Source organism: Rhinolophus ferrumequinum, chromosome 2 (assembly GCF_004115265.2).
Source record: "Rhinolophus ferrumequinum isolate MPI-CBG mRhiFer1 chromosome 2, mRhiFer1_v1.p, whole genome shotgun sequence".
Classification (NCBI taxonomy): domain Eukaryota; kingdom Metazoa; phylum Chordata; class Mammalia; order Chiroptera; family Rhinolophidae; genus Rhinolophus; species Rhinolophus ferrumequinum.
In genome coordinates, this window is record NC_046285.1 from 107915012 (window position 1) to 107936987 (window position 21976).

General features: G+C 57.4%; 1 protein-coding gene across 1 annotated transcript in view; it reads right to left on the reverse strand.

The window, feature by feature from the left end:
* Positions 1 to 21976, reverse strand: part of ITGB2 (integrin subunit beta 2) — a 30041-nt gene continuing 8065 nt past the window's right edge. Inside the window, exons 3-17 of the mRNA XM_033132054.1 lie at positions 14018 to 14075; positions 13690 to 13778; positions 10362 to 10542; positions 9951 to 10121; positions 9066 to 9307; positions 7806 to 7961; positions 6853 to 6948; positions 6386 to 6475; positions 5518 to 5658; positions 3676 to 3875; positions 3360 to 3604; positions 2993 to 3212; positions 2375 to 2604; positions 629 to 795; positions 1 to 435 (exon numbers count right to left, since the gene is read on the reverse strand). Of these exons, the coding sequence (XP_032987945.1) occupies positions 373 to 435; positions 629 to 795; positions 2375 to 2604; positions 2993 to 3212; positions 3360 to 3604; positions 3676 to 3875; positions 5518 to 5658; positions 6386 to 6475; positions 6853 to 6948; positions 7806 to 7961; positions 9066 to 9307; positions 9951 to 10121; positions 10362 to 10542; positions 13690 to 13778; positions 14018 to 14072 (2346 nt within the window). The 5' untranslated portion in view covers positions 14073 to 14075 and the 3' untranslated portion in view covers positions 1 to 372. The remainder of the gene's footprint in view (positions 436 to 628; positions 796 to 2374; positions 2605 to 2992; positions 3213 to 3359; positions 3605 to 3675; positions 3876 to 5517; positions 5659 to 6385; positions 6476 to 6852; positions 6949 to 7805; positions 7962 to 9065; positions 9308 to 9950; positions 10122 to 10361; positions 10543 to 13689; positions 13779 to 14017; positions 14076 to 21976) is intronic.

A 21976-nucleotide genomic window follows, 5' to 3' on the forward strand; every position in this document is an offset into this window, starting at 1 on the left:
TAACCAATGGATGTGATTTTATACCCTGAAAAGTACAAATATAAATACGTTTTAACACCTATAATCAAACGGCCATCCTCATTTTTACACAGGAAAACAGGTATCTAACCTCATCAGACTCGAGCAATCCCTTTTTCAAGTCTATCAAAGGTCGTACATGTAAAAAGGGAGGCTGCTTCTCCTGACAAGTGCAAAGAATCACCTGGACATTTCGAGGGTAGAAGAAACTGTACATTTTTCATTAACGGCTGAAAGTGCCAGGCATTGAAAGCCAAGTCTGCGGGCAGGGTAGGGTTGGCCTGATGGAGGAGATGTGGTTTGGGGGTGCTTCCATCTGGCTGGTTCAGACAGCTGTGTCCTCATGAAGAGCCCCTAACTCTCAGCAAACTTAGGGTTCATGACTGTCGTGGTGGCGCTCTTGAAAAGGGGATTATCCTGGTGAGAAAAGCCAACGGGACTTGTGAGAGCAGGGAGGGAGGAGGCAGGAGCCGGCAGTTCTAACCAGGTTGACGGGGCTTGCGCACAGCAGGGGACACTTTGGGGGAGGGGGCAGGTGGGCAGCTGTGGAGGTCACACAGGGGTGGGTCGGAGGGACCAGCTGCCTGGCTCCCCAGGGACAGCCACTCACATTGTTCCACTGAGACTTGAGCTTCTCCTTCTCGAAGCGCTTGTACTCCCTGAGGTCGCTGATGTGTGTCAAGGCTTTCCAGATGACCAGCAGGAAGACACCAATCAGCACAACTCCTGCCACGGTGCCTCCCACGATGGCAGCAACGTTGGGGCCCACTGGACACTCTGAGGTGAGGAAGCCATAACACCGAGCGTCAGGCCCTCCATGACCACCAGGCCCCAGGTGTGCCTCCGGCCTGGGTCACTGCACGGTGCTCAGGTGGAAGCTTCCCCACTGCCAGGCTCACAGACACAGGTGTGAGCCAACCGGCTGGCCCGGCAACTGGGGACAAGGCCAGGTCCTGCAGTTCCAAGTGAAATTGTGAGGACTCTTGTTTACAGGGAAAAAGGGGCCCAGATTGCCAGCTAACCAGGGCAGAGAGTGGACGGGACACGGCTGTGGACAGGCTGTGCTCTCCAGGCCACTGGGAGGGCTCCCAGGGTGGGGAGGGGAGCTGGGAGCAGGTCTCAGTCCTGCAAAGGCCCTGGTGGATGGCTGGCCCACGCATGGTGTGGTCACCCGGTGCCGGGCCTCCCAGCCCTGTGCTGTGTGCCAAGCTTCTCTGAGAGTTTGTGGGCTCCCTGCGCTCCTTGTCTAAAGCCGTTAGTCATTCCATGGGGGTCTATTTACCCTAAGTCCCTGTGTCCCACACACGCTGTGTCGTCACTCAATGTACCTCCTCAATACGTCCCTACAGGCCCTCCCCCCCACCTGCTGGGGCCTGTGGATCCTGCACCTGTCCCCTGTTCCTCCCAATCCCTTCCCTGTGTTCCACCAAGGGCAGTGCCTACTCCGGTCCTTGCTGTGCCCAAGACCCAGCCCAGCCCACCCCATCCACCTCTGCATTTCAGTGCCTGGACTTCGAGCAGCCCCTCCCAGGTATGCGCCCACCCGGCCCCTTCTGGGTCTTTGTCCAGGTTTTGAAAACACACTTCAGGTGTGTCGCTCGCTCTCCTGAAATCCTGCTAAGGGTGTCGTGCTACGTTTGGAAATAGCCCCGAATTCTCCCCAGGACTCAGTGCCCAGGGCCTCCAACTGCAAACCCTAACCCCCTGCCTGGTCATTCTCTTCCTCTGGTCTGAACTTCAACGTGTCCTCCTCCCAGAGACCTTCTGACCTCTGACTTCCAGAAGCAACTCCTGCCATCAGCTTTGCACCCTATGTCCCCCGCTGCAGCGTCCACCCCGCCCCCATCTCGGCGCTGGTGTTCTGACGTGTTGGTAGAGGGGGTGCCACCCCCTTGGCACATAAACCCCATGAAGACAGGGTTGGCGTGTCCGTGTCTGGACACTGCTGGGCCCAGGGTGTTCCCGGAGCCTAGCAAAACGACAGGGAGCAGCGCTTGGAAAAGGCAGTGCCTGGGCTCCCTGGGCCCCAGGACCCCGCCTCAGGGCCGAGCTCGAGCACACGCAGTGTCCACAGCCACACAGCTGCCCCTGGCCCAGCTCTGACACGTGGGACTCCAGGCCTCGGTCCGCATCCCTCAGTGATCACCTGGGCTGTGTGGTCCCTCTCGTGGAGTCGCATCCCCTCGAGCCAGAGCACAAGCCATCCACTGCCTGTCACCCGTCTGAGGTGAGGCCAGGGCTGGAGGAGAGGGCCAGCGTCCTGGGTGCCCGCCTCCCGCAGGGCAAGGCCCAGCCTACTCAGCAGCCTCACCGTCCCCGGAGGCCTGGCTGCTGTGTCATGCCCGCGGGGCCTCACCTCGGGCCTCATCCACGTGGATGTCGTATCCGTCCCTCCCGTCCTGCTGCCACAAGGTGTAGGTCACCCAGCAGCCGTCCGAGTCACGCTCCTTACACCTCCGGGTCTGCTTGGGGGTGCTGAACCGACCTGGCTTGTGGGGCTCACTCAGCAGCTTCAGGTTCTGGCACTCCATACTGCAGTTCTTCTCGAAGGGGCCCTTGTCGAATTTCAGGCACTCGGCACAGAAGCTGTGGAGGAGCCACAGCGTGAGCGCGTGTACAAGAGGGAGTGAAATGGTGCAAGAGAGCGTGTGAGAAGGTGTGAGACAGGATGTGAGAGGGTGGGAGCGTGTGCTGGTGTCTGGGCACCTGGGGGGCTGATCCTGGGACTCGGGGGCTGAGCCCCGCTGCCTGTGTGGCCAGGTAGGAGGGGGTGCTCCTGGGCATGAGGTGGGCAGGGACTCTGGGACATAGAAGCTTGACAGATGGGGCCCAAGGCAGCCAATGAGCTCCTGAGCTGGAGGACGCAGCCCACAGGAAGCCCCGTGCCCTCTCGGGGCCTTGGGCAGGCAGAGGGTTTGCACTAGGAGCTCATGAGCGCGCCAGGATGGGTCCTGCCAGGGGAGCACTCACTCACATGTGCTGGCCACAGGTCGATGGACAGCCCGGGCACTCCTCGCAAAAGGGCGGCTGGTAGCCTGGTTCGCACTCACACACGTTGCAGCGGCACTGGCCACGGCCACTGCACACAACCCCCCGCGAGTTCCGGCAGCCTTTCGTGGACTGTTCGCACTGGCAGGCCGAGCCCTCGAAGCCCTCTTTGCAGAGGCACTTGCCACAGAAGCACTCCCCCCGGTCTGGAAGACAGCAAGGCCACTGCAGTCACCCCCCCACCGTCCCCAGGTCCTCCGCCCTGGGCCTCTGCTCACCAGGGCCCAGGCCCAGACCTGCTGCTGCAGGTCTGTCTGTCCTCACGGCCACTCTGCCCACCCGCCGGCACTCACCGTCACCCCCGCAGACTTTCCCATCATAGCGCTCGCAGTTGACATTGTCGCATTGGCAGAACTGCCCAAAGATCCTCTTATTGGGCACGTCACTCGTGTGGCACAGACACTGCCCGCAGATGCAGTCCCCCAGCCCCGAGCAGATGATGGAGTTGTTGTCTTTGCGACAACTTCCTTCCAGCTCCTGGCTGCTGCGGCCCTGCGTCTGGCACTCACAATTCTTCCCAATGTAGCCAGCGTCGCACCTGGGCCGGAGGGACACAGGTCAGGGCATGGCGTGGGGTGCCTGCAGGGGGACGGGGAGCAGCCACCTCACCTGCAAATGCCACACTCCATGGAGCCTTTGTTGCTGCACACGCTGCGGTCCTGGCTCATGTCCCGGCTCACCTCCCGGCACCGGCATTCGCACTGCGGAAGGACACGCACAGTCACTGTGTCCGTGAAGCCCAGCGCCCGGATGACAAACGACTGCTCCTGGATGCACTCCGTGGCTGTGACCTTCACCTGGAAGGTGATCTGGGAGGGGAACGGCAGGGCTCAGCCAAAGCCGGGACACCAAGGTCAACACCCCAGCTCCCAGGTATGGAGGGTGCAAGCCTCTCAGGAGGTGATGGAGGGAGTGGATGGAAGTGGGGGGAGGGAAGAACATGGAACACTCCGGGTTTCTCCAGAACTTGGGACTCGAGATGAGGAAGTCAGAATGAGACATGGAACATGGTGGCAGCAGGCCCATGGTGCTTCCCTGCACCTGCCGTCTCTGGCCTGGTCTTCAAATACTGCCCATCATACGGGCATTAAAAAAGGATCTTAAGGGCCGGCCCAGTGGCTCAGGCGGTTGGAGCTCTGTGCGCCTAACGCCGAAGGCTGCTGGTTCAATTCCCACATGGGCCAGTGGGCTCTCAACCACAAGGTTGACGGCTCGATTCCTCGCATCCCACAAGGGATGGTGGGCTGCTCCCCCTGCAACTAACAATGGCAACTGAACCTGGAGCTGAGCTGCGCCCTCCACAACTAAGATTGAAAGGACAACAACTTGACTTGGAAAAAAGTCCTGGAAGTACACACTGTTCCCCAATAAAGTCCTGTTCCCCTTCCCCAATACAATCTTTAAAAAAAGAGAAAAAAAGGTCTTAAAGTGACTTTCTAAAGGACGTATATTTTGTCCCTAAATCTGGCATGCTAAGGTGCCTGAATCTCACAGAGGCCCTAGGTTCTGGATGCAGAGTCGTGTTCTGACCCTGAATAAAGGGTCAAGATCACGCCCAAGAGCATCCAGTGGGACAGTGGCCCCACCAGCCACACACACTCCTGACGGGGATGCCCCCACTAAGCCCCAGGAGGGCTGGGCCAGCTTGTCAAGAGCAAGGTGCACGCCAAGTCAATTTAAATGAATTTCCACGTGGTACATTAACACAGGGCAGAAACATCAGGAAGAATGTATGTACAAGAAGCAGTTGGCCAACTCCAAGGTTGAATAAGTTCCCTCGTGGATCACCCATCATGAGGAGAGATAGTTCAGTGTGAGTTCACAGAGAACATTCAGTAACATGTTTGAAGGAATCCCGATGTCTTATTTAAAAATGCAATCAAAGCAAGTATCTTACTGAATGTTAGTTCACAGCCTGAGAAAGGGAAAATGTAATTGCTATGGTCACGATACATTTAAAATATTAGGAAAATAACTCAGCGTTTATTTCTAAGCATCTGCTGGCCCATGCTTTAATGTCTCTCAAAAAGCAAAAAAAAAAAAAAAAAAAAGAAAAAAGAAAAAAGGAAAACCAGCAGCCCAGACCGGCAGGGTGCGGAAGGAACGCCCTTCTCTGGGACTCGCTGTTCCAGCGTCTGCTCCCAGGGGGCGCTGTCATCCTGCAGTCATTCCGTCCATGCTGGGGGAGTCTTCTGGGGTGGTAGGTAGGATGCCCTGTGCAGGCCTGTGGAGGGCACCACCTGCTTCTGCCCTTAACACGTAAGACGTAAACGTACTCGAGTAGTGTTTGGACTCAGAGAGGATTTTAAAGGAAGGGAACTGGACCAGAGAGGATTTTAAAGGAAGGGAACTGGACCATGGGTGGACCTTGGCTCCTGCCCCTTTGCAGGGTGCACTTGCTTCTCCCCGTCACTGGGAGAGAACCTTCCAGACTGTTGGGATGGAGCTCACCGGGACGTTGATCTGGACGCCATCACAGTCCCCTCTGGGCTGGTTCACCTGCGATTCTCCATTACTGCAGAAGGAGTCATAGGTGACTTTCAGGGTGGCGGGAAGGGTACTGTGTTCCAGGAAGACTCTGGAGGAGAGTTTCTGCGGACAAAGAGCGGCTGCTGGTCAGGGAGGGCTTTCCTGCTGCCCCCAGGTCTCAACTGGAGATGACTTCTACACACTTCCCGTTTCTCATCCCCTCCCTCTGCCCACACGCACACGGAGAGCCAGGTAGGTGCCTGGTCCTGTGCCCTGTGCAGGGGGCCGTGGGGCTACCCATGCCACGGCCTTGCCCTGAAGACAGGCCAATGAGGGGATTACATGGAGGCCGACCAACCCCACGGCAACAGGGGCTTCACCATCCCACTTGCCACTGAATCCCCAATAACTGGCACAGGGAGGAGCTGGAGAACTGAGTGAGAAAGAGACAGAGAGAGAGAGTCAGAGAGATGAAGAAAGAATGGAGAGACAGAGAAAAGGAAAGAGAGAGAGAGAGCTCCAAGAGGGTACAAGAAGCCATCAGAACCTTCTCAACAGGGCTCTAACTTAATTCAGTGGCATCAGCATTTATGGGGTGCTCCCAGCGAGCTGTGAAGCCACCAGGAAGAGGACCTGGCGCTTTTGTTTCAGAGAAGGGAGTGGTGCGGGAGGGTCTGGAGTGGCATCTACCATGCCACCAACAAGAGAGGACACAGCTGCCCTTTGAGAAGCCCTGAAGGCCCGAGGGTGGCCCCCAGGAGGCAGGGACTCTCCTCTCTAGACCACCCTTCTGTTGACCAGCAGGGTCAGCACTGAGCGCCTGGTTCCACCCGCGCAGCGTGGGACTCACGTTGTAGGCGTTCTTAATGAGCTGCACCACGTTGCTGGAGTCTTCCGACAGCTCCCCGACGGCCGACTTGGGGATGATGTCAGTGAGCTTCTGTGGAGCAAGAAGATGGGAGCATCACTGCTGGAACCCTGGGGCCGCAGAAACCTCAGCAACCTCCGGTTCGTCACCCCCCAGAGATCTCCTTCTCGCTGGTGCAATGGTACAACACACCCGATTTCTTCCAGGATTTCAGACTGGGGATCAATCCTCTTTCATCCACACACATGTCACATGGCAGAAAGAGGCCTCGGGCTCCCCAACAGCAGGGTTCATGCCCCCAATTCCATGACTCAGTGTTGCCTTTGGCCCACACGCCCACCCGGCAAAAGGAAGCAGAGTCAGGCTGCGATGACACTGGGCTTTGTCATCACCCAGCTGAAATGGCTGCGCCCCGCCCTGTCTGTCACTCCAGGCCGCGGTGCACGCACCTCGTACGTTCCCACCATTCTCTTGGTCACAGCAAAGATGGGCTGAATGTTGTTTTCGGCCAGTTTGTGTGCCAGCTGGCCCACCGATGGGTAGTCCTGGACAGGAGATGCCCGGTCAGTCACCCCGAGGCTGGCCTGGCCGTCATGGCCGCCGTCCCCGCCACCCAGCAGAAACCACTGCCCTTCCACGTGCAGGAGGTGGGCCCCGCAGAACGATGTTGACAAATACATAAAATAGTAGGATTGTGAGGAAAATCAGTTAGATGGAGGCATGGTTTGGGGGATTTTAAAATTGTGATGTGCTTTTGTTCTGGGCACTGAAGAAACCTAGTGGCGGGTCATCACTCCCAGACACTTGAAGTAGAGTCTGAGAGTCAGCATGATTTTAAGGTGCCCACATTGTGGGGTGCTGGGGATTCCTCGGGCTCGATTGGGGCAGAATCTCAGACACCGCCCTCAGCATGGGCACCTATTTTCATAATTGAAGGACATTCTCAATTTCAGGCAGAGGTTCCCCCAAACCTCCGATGTTACGTTGATCCTCTCCAAGTCGTGCACCCCTGAAATCTATCCACCAGCACCCTCCCCGGGAGTCTGTGGGCTTGGGTAGAGGTCCCTGAGTTGTACCATCTCTAAAGGACTTTGCAGTGCCCAGAGTTTACAATTTCAGGGTACAGAACATCATTTCACAGCAGGCCAGGCAAACTCCTGTGAGGGGGTTCAGGCCCACGCTGCACCCCTAAAGCAGGGAATGTCTGACTTCTCTGTGCCATAAAAACTCCTCCGCTCAGAGGGAGGGCCCCTTCCCGGCCTTCTGCACTCCCAGCTGTGCTCTGTCAGAGAGCCTGGAGTGACCAGGCCTCCGGTCCCCCTGGGCAGAGCCACAGATACCTTCCTTCCCAGTCTCTTGTATGTGCCCCTCCCTGCAAGGACTCCGGGGAGGGGACACTCACGAACTCATTGCTTCTTTTATACATGTTGTCCTCCAGGTGACAGTGGCCGTCGTTGGGGGTCAGGATGGCGCCCAGTTTCCCATCGCCCGCGATGTGGAAGCCGTCGTCCGTGGCAAATACCAGCAGCCGCGTGACGTTACGCCAGCCAATTTCCTTCTGAGAAGGAGATGGCGGGCTTACCTGCCTCAGTCTCCCCAAGGGGCCATCACAGAGGAGAGGAGGTGAGGTGTCGTGCCTGCCCCCCACTCCTGGGTTTTCCAGGGTGGAGGACCCACAGACAAGACCCAGGCCAGGACCAGCTTCTCGCCTTAGGGTCCCCATGTCTGGTCCAGATTCCAGCACCGAAAGGGGGTGGGGGTAGGGGATCGGACGACAACTTCCCAAGGCCGAAGCAAATGTGTGGGACGCTGAGCGGAACTGAAGTATGTGTTTATACTAAAAAGCATTCGTCCTCTCAGGCCCAGTCAGTGCAGACCTGGGACGACGTCCTAAGGAACTATTGGTGAAGAAGGAAAGAAAATACGCATAGAAATGTTTATCACGATGTAAATGCAACACAAAAGAGGAAGGAATCTTAAGGCTCCGAAATGGGGGATAGGAGAGACAGGCATGTTTGCAACACACATGTTGTCACAGTGAATGTGTCTGTGATGCAAGGACAACACGCCAGGGACCCCAGAGCAGCTGGAGGGCTGGAAGCTGGAGGCCAGGACCGTGTGGTTTCCAACACAGGTCGTTGGTGCCGCTGTACCATTTCCATAATACATGCAGTGGGTGGACCGAAAGGGCAGGGTGGCTGGGTGAGGGGCAGGCTGGACAAGGCCACCTAGGCCACGTGACACGGCAGAGCCTGACGAAGACGCCTGTGTCCCGGGGGGCCCAGAGTTCGGGGATGGTTCTGCTCCAGGAACCGCCATGAGCTGGCCACTCAGTGGTCTCGCTTTGCAAGATCCTTTGCTCGCATTTAGGTTTCAGATGATCTGCCTGACTTCCCCATGAGATGACAGAACATCTGTGGGTGACCGGCAGGGCCCGGGGCTGGTTAGGTCCCTAAGAGGACCCCAGGTGACGGTGGGCTCAGGTCGGGAGACCCGTGGCTTACAACTCAGACACCGCCCTCAGCATGGGCACCTATTTTCATAATTGAAGGACATTCTCAATTTCAGGCAGAGGTTCCCCCAAACCTCCGATGTTACGTTGATCCTCTCCAAGTCATGCACCCCTGAAATCTATCCACCAGCACCCTCCCCAGGGCCTTACCGAACACGCGGCGACCTGCATCATGGCATCCAGCCCGCCCTCGGGGGCATCCAGGTTCCCAGAAATCAGCTGCTTCCCCACCTCTGTCTGGAACTGATTGGAGTTGTCGGTGAGACTCAGCACGTGCCTGAAGGCGAACGGGGCCTGGCACTCCTTCTCCTTGTTGGGGCACGGGTTCCTCAGCTTCTCGGGGTGTGTGTTGACGAAGGGGAGCACCGTCTTGTCCACAAAGGACCCGAAGCCTGAGCGGCAGGATGGGGTGAGTGGGGTGACAGGTGGAGGAGGCGCCAGCGGTGGGAGGGCGCAGCCACAGGTCTGGGGCCACAGGTGCAGCCCCAGGGTCCCTCCTCCTCCCCCATGCAGGGCAGGGGGAAAAGTAAGACAGGCTGTGGTGTGGGAGTGTGCAGCTCTGTGTCCAAGCATGTGCGCGTGTGTGAGAGAGCAGCTTGGAAGGAGGCAGAGATGAGGGTGGGGTGTGCCCTGCTGCCTGACACACTCATATGCCTGACACGCTTTGTCAACAAGACCCTGCTGTGTAGCACGGAGGCCCCTCGGCCCGGCGTTCAGAGCCTGTGTGTTTGCCGTGATTGTCTCTTTAATCGTGTGATTTAGTGATCTTTAATTTTTTAACAACTGGCACTGTAGGACCATTGTTTTTTGAACATATCAAGGAACAAACAAAAAGAGAAGGCAAGAGAGGAGAGGGAGTGTGCACAGTGTCAGAAGAGCTAGAACCCGAGTGTGTCCTCGGCAAGAACGCCCCAGGACCCTGTGTGCGGGGGTGGGGGGGCCCCGGGGCTCTGCCCCTCGGGACGTGGGGAGGGGAGGTGTGTGGGCAGCAGGGCCGGGCAGGATTTGGGACAGGACTGAGTGGGTCAGCCTCACCGATGCGGCCGGACTCGGTGATTTCGTTGAGGGCCCGGAGCAGGTCGCCCCCCAGCTTCTTGACGTTGATGAGGTCGTCGAGCATGGAGTAGGACAGGTCCATCAGGTAGTACAGGTCGATGGGGTAGCCCTTGGCACGCCTGAAGGTCACATTGAACGCAGCCGCCTGACCTGCCGCAGAGACGGGAGGGAGTGAGCGGCAAGTCGGTTTGGTCAACTCGGTTTAAACAGTTCCTCAGGCTGTTGGCTACAGGACTTCTCAGAGCCTTTACTCTGCCAGAGTAACCAGCCTTCTGAGAGGGGGCAATGCTGTTCTCCAGATGATTTCTCTCCCTTTTACAAAGAGCAGAGAACACGGGATTAAAAAGACTCAGTCCCCACCTGCAGACCCCCAGCTGCGGCCAAGCTTACCTGGTCTCAGGGAGAGCGTCACTGTCTGTGGGGACAGCTGCTTCTGACCCCCCTTTTGGTTGTCCTGGCTCCTAACAACACTCCTGGGGTCCATGATTTCATCAGCCTCACATTTCATAGAGAGTAGCTGCTCCCGTGTGTCACAGCGAATGGAGTCAGGCTGCCCCGGCCCGGTGAAGTTCTAGGGGTGGGTGGGGAGTCAGCTGTCAGGAGGAGGCAGGAGGAAATACAGGGCTGACCCCCCTCATTTGCTCCGGGACACAGATGTCCCTGTGGTGCGGGGACAGGGTGAGGCCCAGACAACCCCCGGGAGACACCCCGCCCCCAGACGGCCTCTCCCTGAGGCTCCCAGACCACACCAGAGCTGGGGGCGGGCGGTTCTCCCACCGCCTCCAGCAGCAGAAAGCACTTGAGAACCAGCGCGTCAAGCCCAGGCTGACCGTTGGGCAAACCCTCCACAGCCCGGAGCCAGGAGCAGCCTCAGGAGCCAGTGTCCGGCCAGTGGTCCTACCCTCTCCATCAGTAGAGCCTTTGTGGGAGGGAGTGGTTCTCTCCCAAGGGAACGCGGGTGTCCCCTCCCGGCCTGCATGGCAGCATGGAGGTACCTCAGGGTACCCGGAACACAGGCCAGGGCTCTGGGCCAAACCCCTCACAGTCCAGAGGGAACGGGGCCCGAGGGGAGCAGGGGGTCCTGGGTCCGGGGTGCTTTCCTCATGACCACTTTGCCCCCGTAAAGGCTCCCTGGGTTCTAACATGGCAAGAAAGAGAAGGGACCACAGTGGGTGGGTCCTGGCGCTGGGCCAGAGCCAGCTGCACACCGGGCAGGACATGCTAACACCAGCAGCTGCTGAAAGCATATTCATATCTGTGCTTTCTTTATCAATGGAGACTCGGGGGAGTCACCAGACAGCCAGAGGCTGGCTAGGTGCAGGGGCTTGGGGACATGGTGCAGGGGCAGGGGAGGGGCCGTGCTTCCTGAACTGCCACTGCACTGTCTCTCTATTGGAACCCCGTGAATGCTTTAGGTACTTGAGAAATAAAAGGAACAGGAATGGAGAAGGAAAAACCCCAGGATGTAATCACCTGAACAGTTGGCCCTACAGCATTTTGAATGAGTGTGATAAGCTCACAACAAGGGTGGGGGGGTCCACCCTGAGAGCTGAGAGGGACGTGTCCAGCCCCTCAGAAGGAGGAACAACGACCACACCAACTTCTCCCTTGGGTTGCCCGGGGCAGCGGTGTGGGCTGGCCACTCTGAGAGGCCTTCCCTCTGTGTGTCATAGGATTGAAACAATGAAATGTTTGTGGCTTCTCATCAAAGGGAACAGGAAGCCTCAGAGAACGGCCTGATTCTGTGGCTGGGCCACAGTGGGGGCCAGTGTGTAGCACCTAATACTGCAGAGTAAGAAAGGGCTTGAAAAAGAGGCTGGGACACGAAGGTCACAGAGCCAGCCTAGAGGAGAGTCCCGTGGTCTCCTTCGGAACAATTTGAGCATGAAAATGACAAAATGGCAGTGACAGGTTATAAACTACCAAATACAATAAAAATCTATGGATTTTTACCTACTGGTTTCCCCCGAAAATAAGCCCCAGTTAAGATCGTCAGCCAGATGGACGCATTTTGTACGTTATGACGATGTTCCAAAAGAAGATGACCTGACTGTAATAAATGTAGATTGTTGTACATGAAAAATAAGACATCCCCTGAAAATACTCCCTAATGTGTCTTTTGGAGCAAAAATTAATGTAAGACCCAGTCTTATTTTCGGGGAAACACGGTTGAGAGTAAGAGAGGTAGAGAGGGAGGGAGGGAGGGAGAAAGAGAAAGAGAGATTAAGGGAAGGAAAACTCTCCTGACATCAGAAGCCACTAGAAAGAGTCAATGAGGGGCCAGCCCGGTGGGTGGCTCAGGTAGTTGGAGCGCAGTGCTCCTAATGCTGAGGTTGCCGGTTCGATTCCCACATGGGCCAGTGAGCTGCGCCCTCCACAACCAGACTGAAGACTACGAGCTGCTGCTGAGCTGCCAGTGGGGCAGCTGGATGGCTCAGTTGGTTAGAGCACAAGCTCTCAACCACAAGGTTGCAGGTTCAATTCCCGCATGGGATGGTGGGCTGTGCCCCCTGCAACTAAAGATTGAAAACGGCAACTGGACTTGGAGCTGAGCTGCGCCCTCCACAACTAGACTGAAGGACAACTTGGAGCTGATGGGCCCTGGAGAAACACACTGTTCTCCAATAGTCTCTGGAGCTGATGGGCCCTGGAGAAACACACTGTTCTCCAATATTCTCCAACAAAATTTATTTAAAAAAAAATTGGGGCTGGCCCGGTGGCCCAGGTGGTTGGAGCGCTGTGCTCCTAATGCCGAGGTCGCAGGTTCGATTCCCACATGGGCCAGTGAGCTGCGCCCTCTACAGCTAAGATCGTGAATAACAGCTCCCCCTGGAACTGGGCTGCCGTGAGTAGCCAGAGGTCGGCATGAGCTGCAGTGTGCTGCCGTGGGCTACTGTGTGCTGCCATGAGTGGCCGATGGTTGACAGCCATCGTGAGTGGCCAGCAGCCAGCGAGAGCTGTCGTGAGCTGCTGTAAGTGGCCGACCAATGACCGGCAACCAACGGCCTCAGCCGGGGGAGCGCAAGGCTCATAACACCAGCATGGGCCAGGGAGCTGTGTCCTACTCAACTAGACTGAGAAACAACGGCTTGAACTGGAGTCGGGGGCGGGGGGTAGGAAGAAGGTGGGAAAAAGTTTTAAAAAATGTGTGTGCAGAACCTCAGGGCCCCCCAGGAGAAGGGGGATGTGGCCAAGAACTTGGGGTCCTCAGGGAGGGTGCCTGTCCTGGAGGAGGGTGCCCTGGGACAGGAGCTGTGACTCAGGGACAAGGAGTTACCCTGTGCCCTGGCTGTGCGGGGCCTTTGCTTTCCTTCCCAGGGTGTCACCCTAAAACATAAGAAGACTGAAAACAAGAGGGAGGAGGGTCTCCGTAGGGAACTCCTGCACTTCCTGTCCATCCTCTGAGGGCTGGACCACCTGTCACCTCCCCGGGACACAACAGGCAGCTGGCCTTCCCTGCCTCCCGCCTCAGGGGCCCAGGGCGCAGCACCACAGCGCTGGCCGCACCTAGCACAGCGTCATACAGTCAGCCTCCAGGCTGCCCTGGGACAGGGCCTGTCTGTCTGTCTGTCCCTCAGACAACCCTGTGCCTGGGCTGCTCCCACCACACTGGGAAAGGATGATGGTCCTGGGTGCCCACAGTTTCAGAGGCAGAGAAAAGGGGTCCAGCCCAGGAGGTAGGAGGGCGGGCCTGGCCGGCCAGGCGTGAGGCTCTTACCAGCTGCTGGCACCAGGCACAGCCAGGCCCCGATTGGATGCAGTCCTGGCAGGTGTTGACCTTGTACTTGGTGCACTCCTGGGAGAGGACTGGGGATGAGAGAGACGGGCCCTGTGAGCGGGGCTCCCACACGGAGAGCCAGCCAGCACACGGGGCTGCAATGAGGGGTGGGGTGGATGGATGACCAAGCCTGCACGCAGTGAGTGGCTGGACAGGGAAGGTCAGCAGGAGGACCCAGAGGAGAACGGGACAAACCCAGGGGCATGTGTCTGCCAGGTGCAAGGGAGGGGCCAATCCTCCCCAGACCGGAATGTTCTACAGAACTCACCAGACCCGAGGAACAGCAGACCCGCCAGGGTGAGCAGCGAGTGTGGACGCAGCATGTCCTGTGGAGGGAGAGGTCTTGGTGACAGCTCAGGACCACAGACTCTGGGGTGAAGTGCCGGTGGAGCCCCTCCACGCCAGCCTGGAGCAGCGCCGGAGGCTTTGCCTGCTGCTGGGGCGTTAGCTCGTAAGGCCAGTAGAGGTCAGTCTCCCTGAGTGCCCTGCAAGGGGGCTGCATGCCTGCAGGAATGAGGCCCGAGGGGGGCAGCTGGGCTGCCATCGCCCTGAGCCCACCGGCCCTCCTGCCAGTGACACACATGCACAAACACGCACACACAATCACACCATGTGCACGCCGTCATACACATGTGCACACGCATGCTGGCTTCCTCGGAGGGCGGGGGCCAAGGCTGAGAACTCTATAGCTGGCTGTGGCTTTGATGTGACACAAAGGAAACTTTTAGGCAGGAGGCAGCGGGCAGGAAACAAAAATCAACACAGTTCACCCTAAATGTAATGTGAATGCCAGCCACTCTTCCCAGAGCGGGCCTCTGAGGCTCCTGGGGCGCTGTGCCCCCCAACACACTGCCCCATGCGAGTGGGCCAGCAGGGGGGCCGCGGGGCCCTAATTGGGGTCGGTCTACCTAGGCTGGCAGAGGGCCCAACGTGGGATCCGCCTGGGGCCTGCCCGTGCTGAGGACCAGGTGGTCTGTGCCGTGGCCTGTGAGGTTCTGGGTGTGCATGCCCCCTGAAAGGGGCTCCGGGTGTGCCCCGCTGGTGGGTCCTGCCCTCCTCTCTGCTCTCCTGCCTAGCCCCAAGTTCCTGTCTCTTTGGAGGTGACCCTGCTCCCTGTTCCCCACAATATTATACTCAGGTCCCAGAAATATCAAACCCTCCCATGTGGGTGAAAAGCAGAACTCCTGCCTGCTCTGGCTTCTGGGTCATAGTAGCAGCCAGCCAGGGAGGCAATGTCAGTTCACTCCAGGCCCCCCATTTGTGAAAGCCCCCGTGTTGCCCCATTGTGGGTCACGCGGTTCAGGCCGAGGCTGGATGGCCTCAGCTCTCCTTCTGGGTCCCCCTAAGTTTGACAGCTGGACTTGTGCCCCAAGTGTGCCACTGAACCCTCAGCTGACCTGCACAGCTCCAGGGCGCAAGGCCCAGTCGCCCTCAGGATAGCACCCCCACTTCTGGGGCTGAGGCTGCTCCAAGTAGAGGGCAGGGAGCCCCGTCCCCACAAGTCCCAACCATGCCGCTGGTCCAGCAAGGGGAGCAGGCCTGCCTCAGGGCTCACTCTGTGTGGGTTTCCTCTGTGTGATGGGGTTTATGGGCCTGCCCCGCTCTGGGAGGACTGGCTTGGATGGCAATCGTGTATACAGGGGTCTTAGCACCTGGTACCTGCAGTCCCTGGACTCAGCAAGGACAGCTGGTGTGAGAGTGAGTGGGCAAGCGGAAGACCCAGGGCTGAGCCGAGGAGAGAGGGCAGGGCAAGGAAGGAGGAAGGGCTCGCGTCCGAGCCCAGCCACCTAAGCCCAGGCCTGGGGAGCTCCTGTCCAAGCAGTCCTCTGATGTTCCGATGCCCCCCTTCCCCTGCCATCTGACGCCTGGGTGTCCTCTGCACCAGCTGGGCTGCAATCTCCCCAGATCTAGGATGAGCCCCTCGGCAAGACTCAAGGTACAAAACCCCAATTCAGGCGGCCTGAGAAACCCCAGACCCAGTGGCCTGTGAGGACCTCACTCCTCCCCACTAGGGGAGAGATGGCGCAACGGAAGGCAACTCAGGAAGTGGCGTCACCAAGTGCCCTGCACCAGCCAGCTTCCTGAGGCCCTGCGCCAGGCTCCATCCTATCCACTCCCAGTCACCCAGTGAACGCAGCTAAGAAGGGCCCCATCTCACAAGGGACAAAGCGCTAAAGTCAGGTTCTGAGATGTGGAAAAGAGTATTAGAAGAAAAACAGACACTATTCCTTCCAAATCGCACACCCTCACATGAAAAAATATCCATATTTGGTAAAAGATAAGAAAAAGAGGAAACGTTAGAAAACAAGCACAACTTGAGCAAGAAGCAGGGGAAGCACAGCATCTCAATCAGGACAAGAAGCTGGTGTCAGATCAGGCTTCTTGCCAGAGACGCAGCTTTGGCCAAAGTGCAAAGTCTCAGACGAGGCCACTCGAGTCCCTGGCCTCACTGACCGTCAGCACGTCACGTGGGAGCCTGCCCTAGACTGCCGTCGTCGGGTCAGAGAATAAACCCACCTTACTTACTAGAAATGCCAAAGCAAGTCACGGAGCGCAGCGAGCATAGTGGCAGCCTGTGGGAAAGTGAAAAGAAAGAGAATGCGGGGGTCCCTCCTCACCGCAGGACTGGACGATTCATGCTGTCTCATGGAAGAAAAAAGCCAATGTCTACAACGGGTCTAAAAGAGACCTTAGCCTTTTTAAACCAAAACGTGTCAGGATCTTTTTTATCTTTTCTATATCAACACCAAAAAGAACTGGACAGAACTTGGCTCCAGGGGGTCACCCACCACCTCAGATTTCAAGGTCCAGACTGAGCCAGGGGACACACAGGGCAAGGGGACCGAGAGGACACAGCCTACAGTTTGCTGACCCTCCAGTGCCACAGAGACATTGTCCAGGCTCCTGCAGACTCGGTCGCAGCTGTTAAATCACCATAGGTGAAGTCCGAGAGTGGAAATTTGAAGGGCCACAGTTTCTGACCAAATGGAATAAAAACAGACCTCCCACCACACACATTAATCAAAAATTTTAAAACACTGCTGAATATCTCTTAAGTTAAAAAGGAAATCAAACTTATATTTACATACTTTATAAAAGGTGATGCAAACATCCTGTGTGCAGTGTGATGGCACCCTCTGTCCCCTTGGGGACATGAGGCCGATCCTTAAATGCTTTAGTTGTGGATGAAAAGGGATGATGGCACATGCCCAGGCATGGAGGATCCAGGAATGAGAGAAAGAGCAGCAAAGCTTTGGTAGCAGAGGCAGGAAACTCACAGGTAAGGGCAGAAGTTGGTAAATCAGAAAACAAACAAAAAAGCAAAAATTGATAATTGCATCGAAACCTGTTTCCTGGAAGAGAAAATGTGTGACAATCGCTAAGGAGTTTTGAAAGGAAGAGTCAAGGGGGAGACACATGTTATTTACAGGGCTGTGAACGTGCTAAGGAGCTTCGGGTCCACGACCCGGCCCGGGGCCCAGTGAGGGCAGAGAGTGGGTTGGACAGTGGCCTCAGCAACCACACACCTTGGTGCCTGGTGACTGTCAGGGGCACGTCAGCATGGCATCCCTTCCCACCACGGCCAGGTACGTTCAGTTTTAGGAAACAAAATGATAAAAGAAATAGACGAATGTGTATCTCAGAGTAAGGAAACCTGAGGGAAAAAAGGTAAAGAAGATAGCTGACTCTGAAACAACAAATTGGTACATAAAAAATTGAATTGATGAAAATATTTAATTACTACTATCTAATGCCAAAGGCAAGTGACTGGTAATCCTCATCTCCAAGGAGATCTGAGACATGGATTAACAAAAGGCAAGCAGCCCAGAGACAAGGCTGTGGCTGGAACAGACAATTCATAAAGGAGGACACACAACTGGCTAATAAACTTCGGCCAAAGTCTCCCTGGCATGTGGTCAGGCGTCACAAACAAAGTGACTACATTTCTCGTCTAGCTATCGAATGGAAAATGGTTTGAACATTTCTGGTGCCCACCCCAGGGAAGCTGCACAACAACGAGATGTGCAAATAGCTCGGTTTCCGTGGTAAAAAAAGTGACTACGAGAGACCAAGAAAAGGTAAATGTGCCGAACCATCCAGGTTTCTGTCTGGGTGGTGCCACTGTAAGTTTTGCTCATTTTCTTCATTATTTCTGTTTGCATTTTCCAATCGTTCTACAATAAACATATGGAATGGTTGTGTTTTTTTTTAAGTTCATCCACTTAAAAAAATCTGAATTTCATGGTGGTTGATGAATTGCCCGGAAGTTTGCTCTCCAGATTCCAAATGCTGTCAGTTTTCTGTCCCTTCTGCCGGCATTTGTGAGGCCGGTTACTCCGTGGTGGTGGGAAGAGCTGAGACCGCTGCCAGCTGGCAGGGACCTCCCTGCTGGGATGCCTGCTCATAGGTGGCTCACTCGCTCTCTCTCTCACTCATCCGGTCACTGAGCAGGTGTCGGCCCATCTCTTCTCTGGGCACTGGGATCCTGACCTCTGCCGAGACCTCGCAGCTCCCTCACCCCCACACTCCCACTGAATTTCGCGCACGCCCAAAAGCCCACATGGCCACATCCTTACTATTTAAAATTAATTGGGGGGAAGCGCTGTTCCCAGGAGCTGACTGTGTGAGTGCCCCCAGCTCCTGGAGCACTGGCAGAGAACGTGGACCCAGCTGGGGTGCACTCAGTGGCCCGCTGCTCCGGCAGGTCCCTCCCAGGCAGGGGCCTGGCTTGGTGAGGCCTCGCTGTCCCCGCGGCTGGCCACAGCCCCTGCCTAAGGTCCTCAGCCACCAGGAAGCCCCTCAGACCACTTCTAGCTGTAGCCCAGGCTGCAGTAGCCTCAGGTGACCCAGAAGCTTCCAGTGCAGCTCAACCATACACGTGGGCACGCAGGTCTCTGCATCTCAGACTGGCCGGGTCTGAGCATCCAAGAGGCCCGACCCCCATCCCAACCCCACAGCTCCTGCCAAAGGGCAAGAGGCTGGGACTCACTGTGTGATACCTCCTGGGTGGGGGTCATTATCTTTGGGAGGCCCTACGTGGAGGGATGGGGGTCACGGCAGACACAGCCAGTCTTCACAGGGAGCTTCCACCAGTGGGTCGTGGTCCCTGCCTGGACAGCCACTCAGGACTGTGGGTCCCACAGTAACACGACTGGGCATTGCCCACAGCACCCGCCCTGCTGGCCTGGCCACACACTACACTCATGACCTCAATTCACTCACACCCACGGTGGGGGGAGGGAGGGGGCAGTGTGCCCGTTCCCCGCTCCACAGGATGGCTTGGAGAGGGTCAGTCCCTTCCCCAAGCCACAGGGCCAGGACAGAAGCCGGGACTGGAGCCCACAGCAGCCTGATCCCAGGGATGACACTCTCAGACCCACACCCAGCAGCTGACTGACTGTGGACAGGCCGTGTCAACCCTCTGAGCCTCAGCTTCCTGTCTCGTTGCAGAGAAACAAGGATACAATCATGGTGAACTTCAGGTACCAACTGGCCTGGGCCACAGTACCCGTGTATTTGCTCAAACTCTGGTGCAGGTGCTGCTGAGAAAGTATTTCTCGGATGAGATTAACACTGAACCACTGAACTTGGAGTGAAGCAGACTGCCCTGCGTTGTGTGGGTGGGCCTCACCCAGTCAGTCGAAGGCCGGAAGAAGTCTGAGGTCCCTGGAGGAGGGGCTTCTGCTTCCACGAGGCTTTCCAGCCCCAGCTGCAGAACGGACACACCCCTGGGTCTCAGGCCTGCCCTGCAGAGTTTGGGTTTGCCAGGTCCCACAGTCACATGAGCCAATTCTGCAAACTAAATCTGCCTCTGCACACACTCATGCACGCACACACTCACACGCGTGCACGCACACACTCACACTCATGCACGCACACACTCACACGCGTGCACGCACACACTCACATGCGTGCACGCACACACTCACACTCGTGCATGCATACACTCACACTCATGCACGCACACACTCACACTCATGCACACATACACTCACACTCATGCACGCACACACTCACACTCATGCACACATACACTCTCCCCCACACGTGAGCACACACACACTCAGTCACACTCACACATGCACGCCCCATACACACATGTGCATGTACGCACACGTGCACACACACACTCGCATGCATGCACATGCACACACACACACACACACACTCACAACACACGTCATATTGGCTCTGTTTTCTGGAGAAGCCTGACTTCGCAGAACCCAGGGTCAGGGAAACTTGCTGGGGGTGTGCTTCACAACCTCAGAGAGAGCGGAGGTGAGTGGGCCATGGTGGCTTCCTGCTGTGCAGGTTCCAGAGGCCTCAAGGGCACAGCTGCGCCCATTCCTCACCCCGTCACAGCTGTGGGCGGCGGCAGCACACCTCCCACAGAGCCCAGATGACCCCGCTTGATGCCCTTCTTGAGCCCAGGCTGCGTGTGTTCTGTGCTGAGGAGAACCTGCTCAAGGGGCTCACACGGAAGCTGGGCTCTGCCCGCTCCCTGACTACCTGGGGCCCTGCTACTTGACTGCTGGGAGGGGGAGTGGCCTGGACACCCTCAGCTTCAGAGGTGGGAGCCCAGGGCCAAAGCACGAAGGCCTGCCCAGGTCACAGGCTGGGCAGCTCCGGGCATCAGCTGTGACTGCCAAGCCTCATGTGGCCTGTCACACCGCATCACCAAGACACCCACACCGATGGTGGAAGCAACTGGAAATCACCAGGCCAGTCAAGGGCTCCCACTCTGCCTATAGTACCCCATGACTGGGAGAAAAGGGGCTGGAGAGCTCTTTCCTGCCCCCAGGAGCACTGAGAAGCGCCCCTCTCACTTCAGGCCCCGCCCCCACCAGTGCAGCGGCTGTAGCCAAATGCGGACTCCAGCTAGCCCACTGGTAGGAAGCCCACACGTAGAGAGGAGGTGTACAAGCTGTCTGGGACAAGGGGGGTCTCAAGATCACAGGGCCGTCTGCAGCTCGGGCACCTGTCCCCACCCACTGTCCGGTCTTCTGAGGCTCGGGCACCTGCCCCCACCCACTGTCCCCTGTCTTTTGAGGCTCGGGCACCTGCCCCCACCCACTGGCCCCTGTCTTCTGAGGCTCGGGCACCTGCCCCCACCCACTGTCCCCTGTCTTCTGAGGCTCGGGCGCCTGTCCCCACCCACTGTCCCCTGTCTTCTGAGGCTCGGGCGCCTGCCCCCACCCACTGTCCCCTGTCTTCTGAGGCTCGGGCGCCTGCCCCCACCCACTGTCCCCTGTCTTCTGAGGCTCGGGCGCCTGTCCCCACCCACTGTCCCCTGTCTTTTGAGGTTTGGGCACCTGCCCCCACCCACTGTCCCCTGTCTTCTGAGGCTCGGGCGCCTGCCCCCACCCACTGTCCTCTGTCTTCTGAGGCTCGGGCACCTGTCCCCACCCACTGTCCCCTGTCTTCTGCAGAGCATGTTTGGCATATGCCCTCGATTGGGGCCCCACCCCACGGTCGCAGGCAGGGAGTGAGGTTTGATGATGACAAACTGAACAGTTTTATTTTAGTTCTAGTTTGTGTAGAGGAAAACAGTGACCACAGCTAGCACCCTGACCTGGCCTGCATGGTGGGTGTCACCCGGATGTCACCACCAAGAGACTGAGAGCCTCAGAACTGGGGGTTCTCAGCATGGCCAGGCCCCTTACCCACTGGGTGAACACAAGTGGTATTAACCTCTCGCAGGCAGTGTTCTCATCTGTGAAATGTAGCAAGCCGCCCCATGATGTCACCTCAGGCAGCACTGGGGACACTCACAAAGTGACAGGTGTGCACAAAGGTAAGCCCCCCAGACGTGTTCCATAGAGCTGGTGGGGGCCTCAGCCACATGAGGTCACCAAGGGCTCACTGCTGCCCTGCCCATGGGCAGGCACCTATCCCAAGTCCTCAGAACGCAGCCTGGGACTGAGCTGCCCCTGCGGGAACCCTCTGGACACAGGTACCGTTTGCCCACATGTCCCCACACCTCCATCCCCCGGCAGCGAGTTTTGAATTCTACGTTTGACTATGGAGTCAGCTGGAGGAGTTGAACTATGGGCTGACCCAGCCCAGCCCTCCCACTTCACAGATGGGTGGCCAAGCGGCCTGCTCGTGTCACACTCTCCAGGGTGGGACAGAATGCAGACCTGCCCCGCCCATCCCCCCAGGATAGCGCGTGCCTCCACAGCAGAACCTCTGCAAACCACTGGACAGTCTCTTCCTCACGACGAAA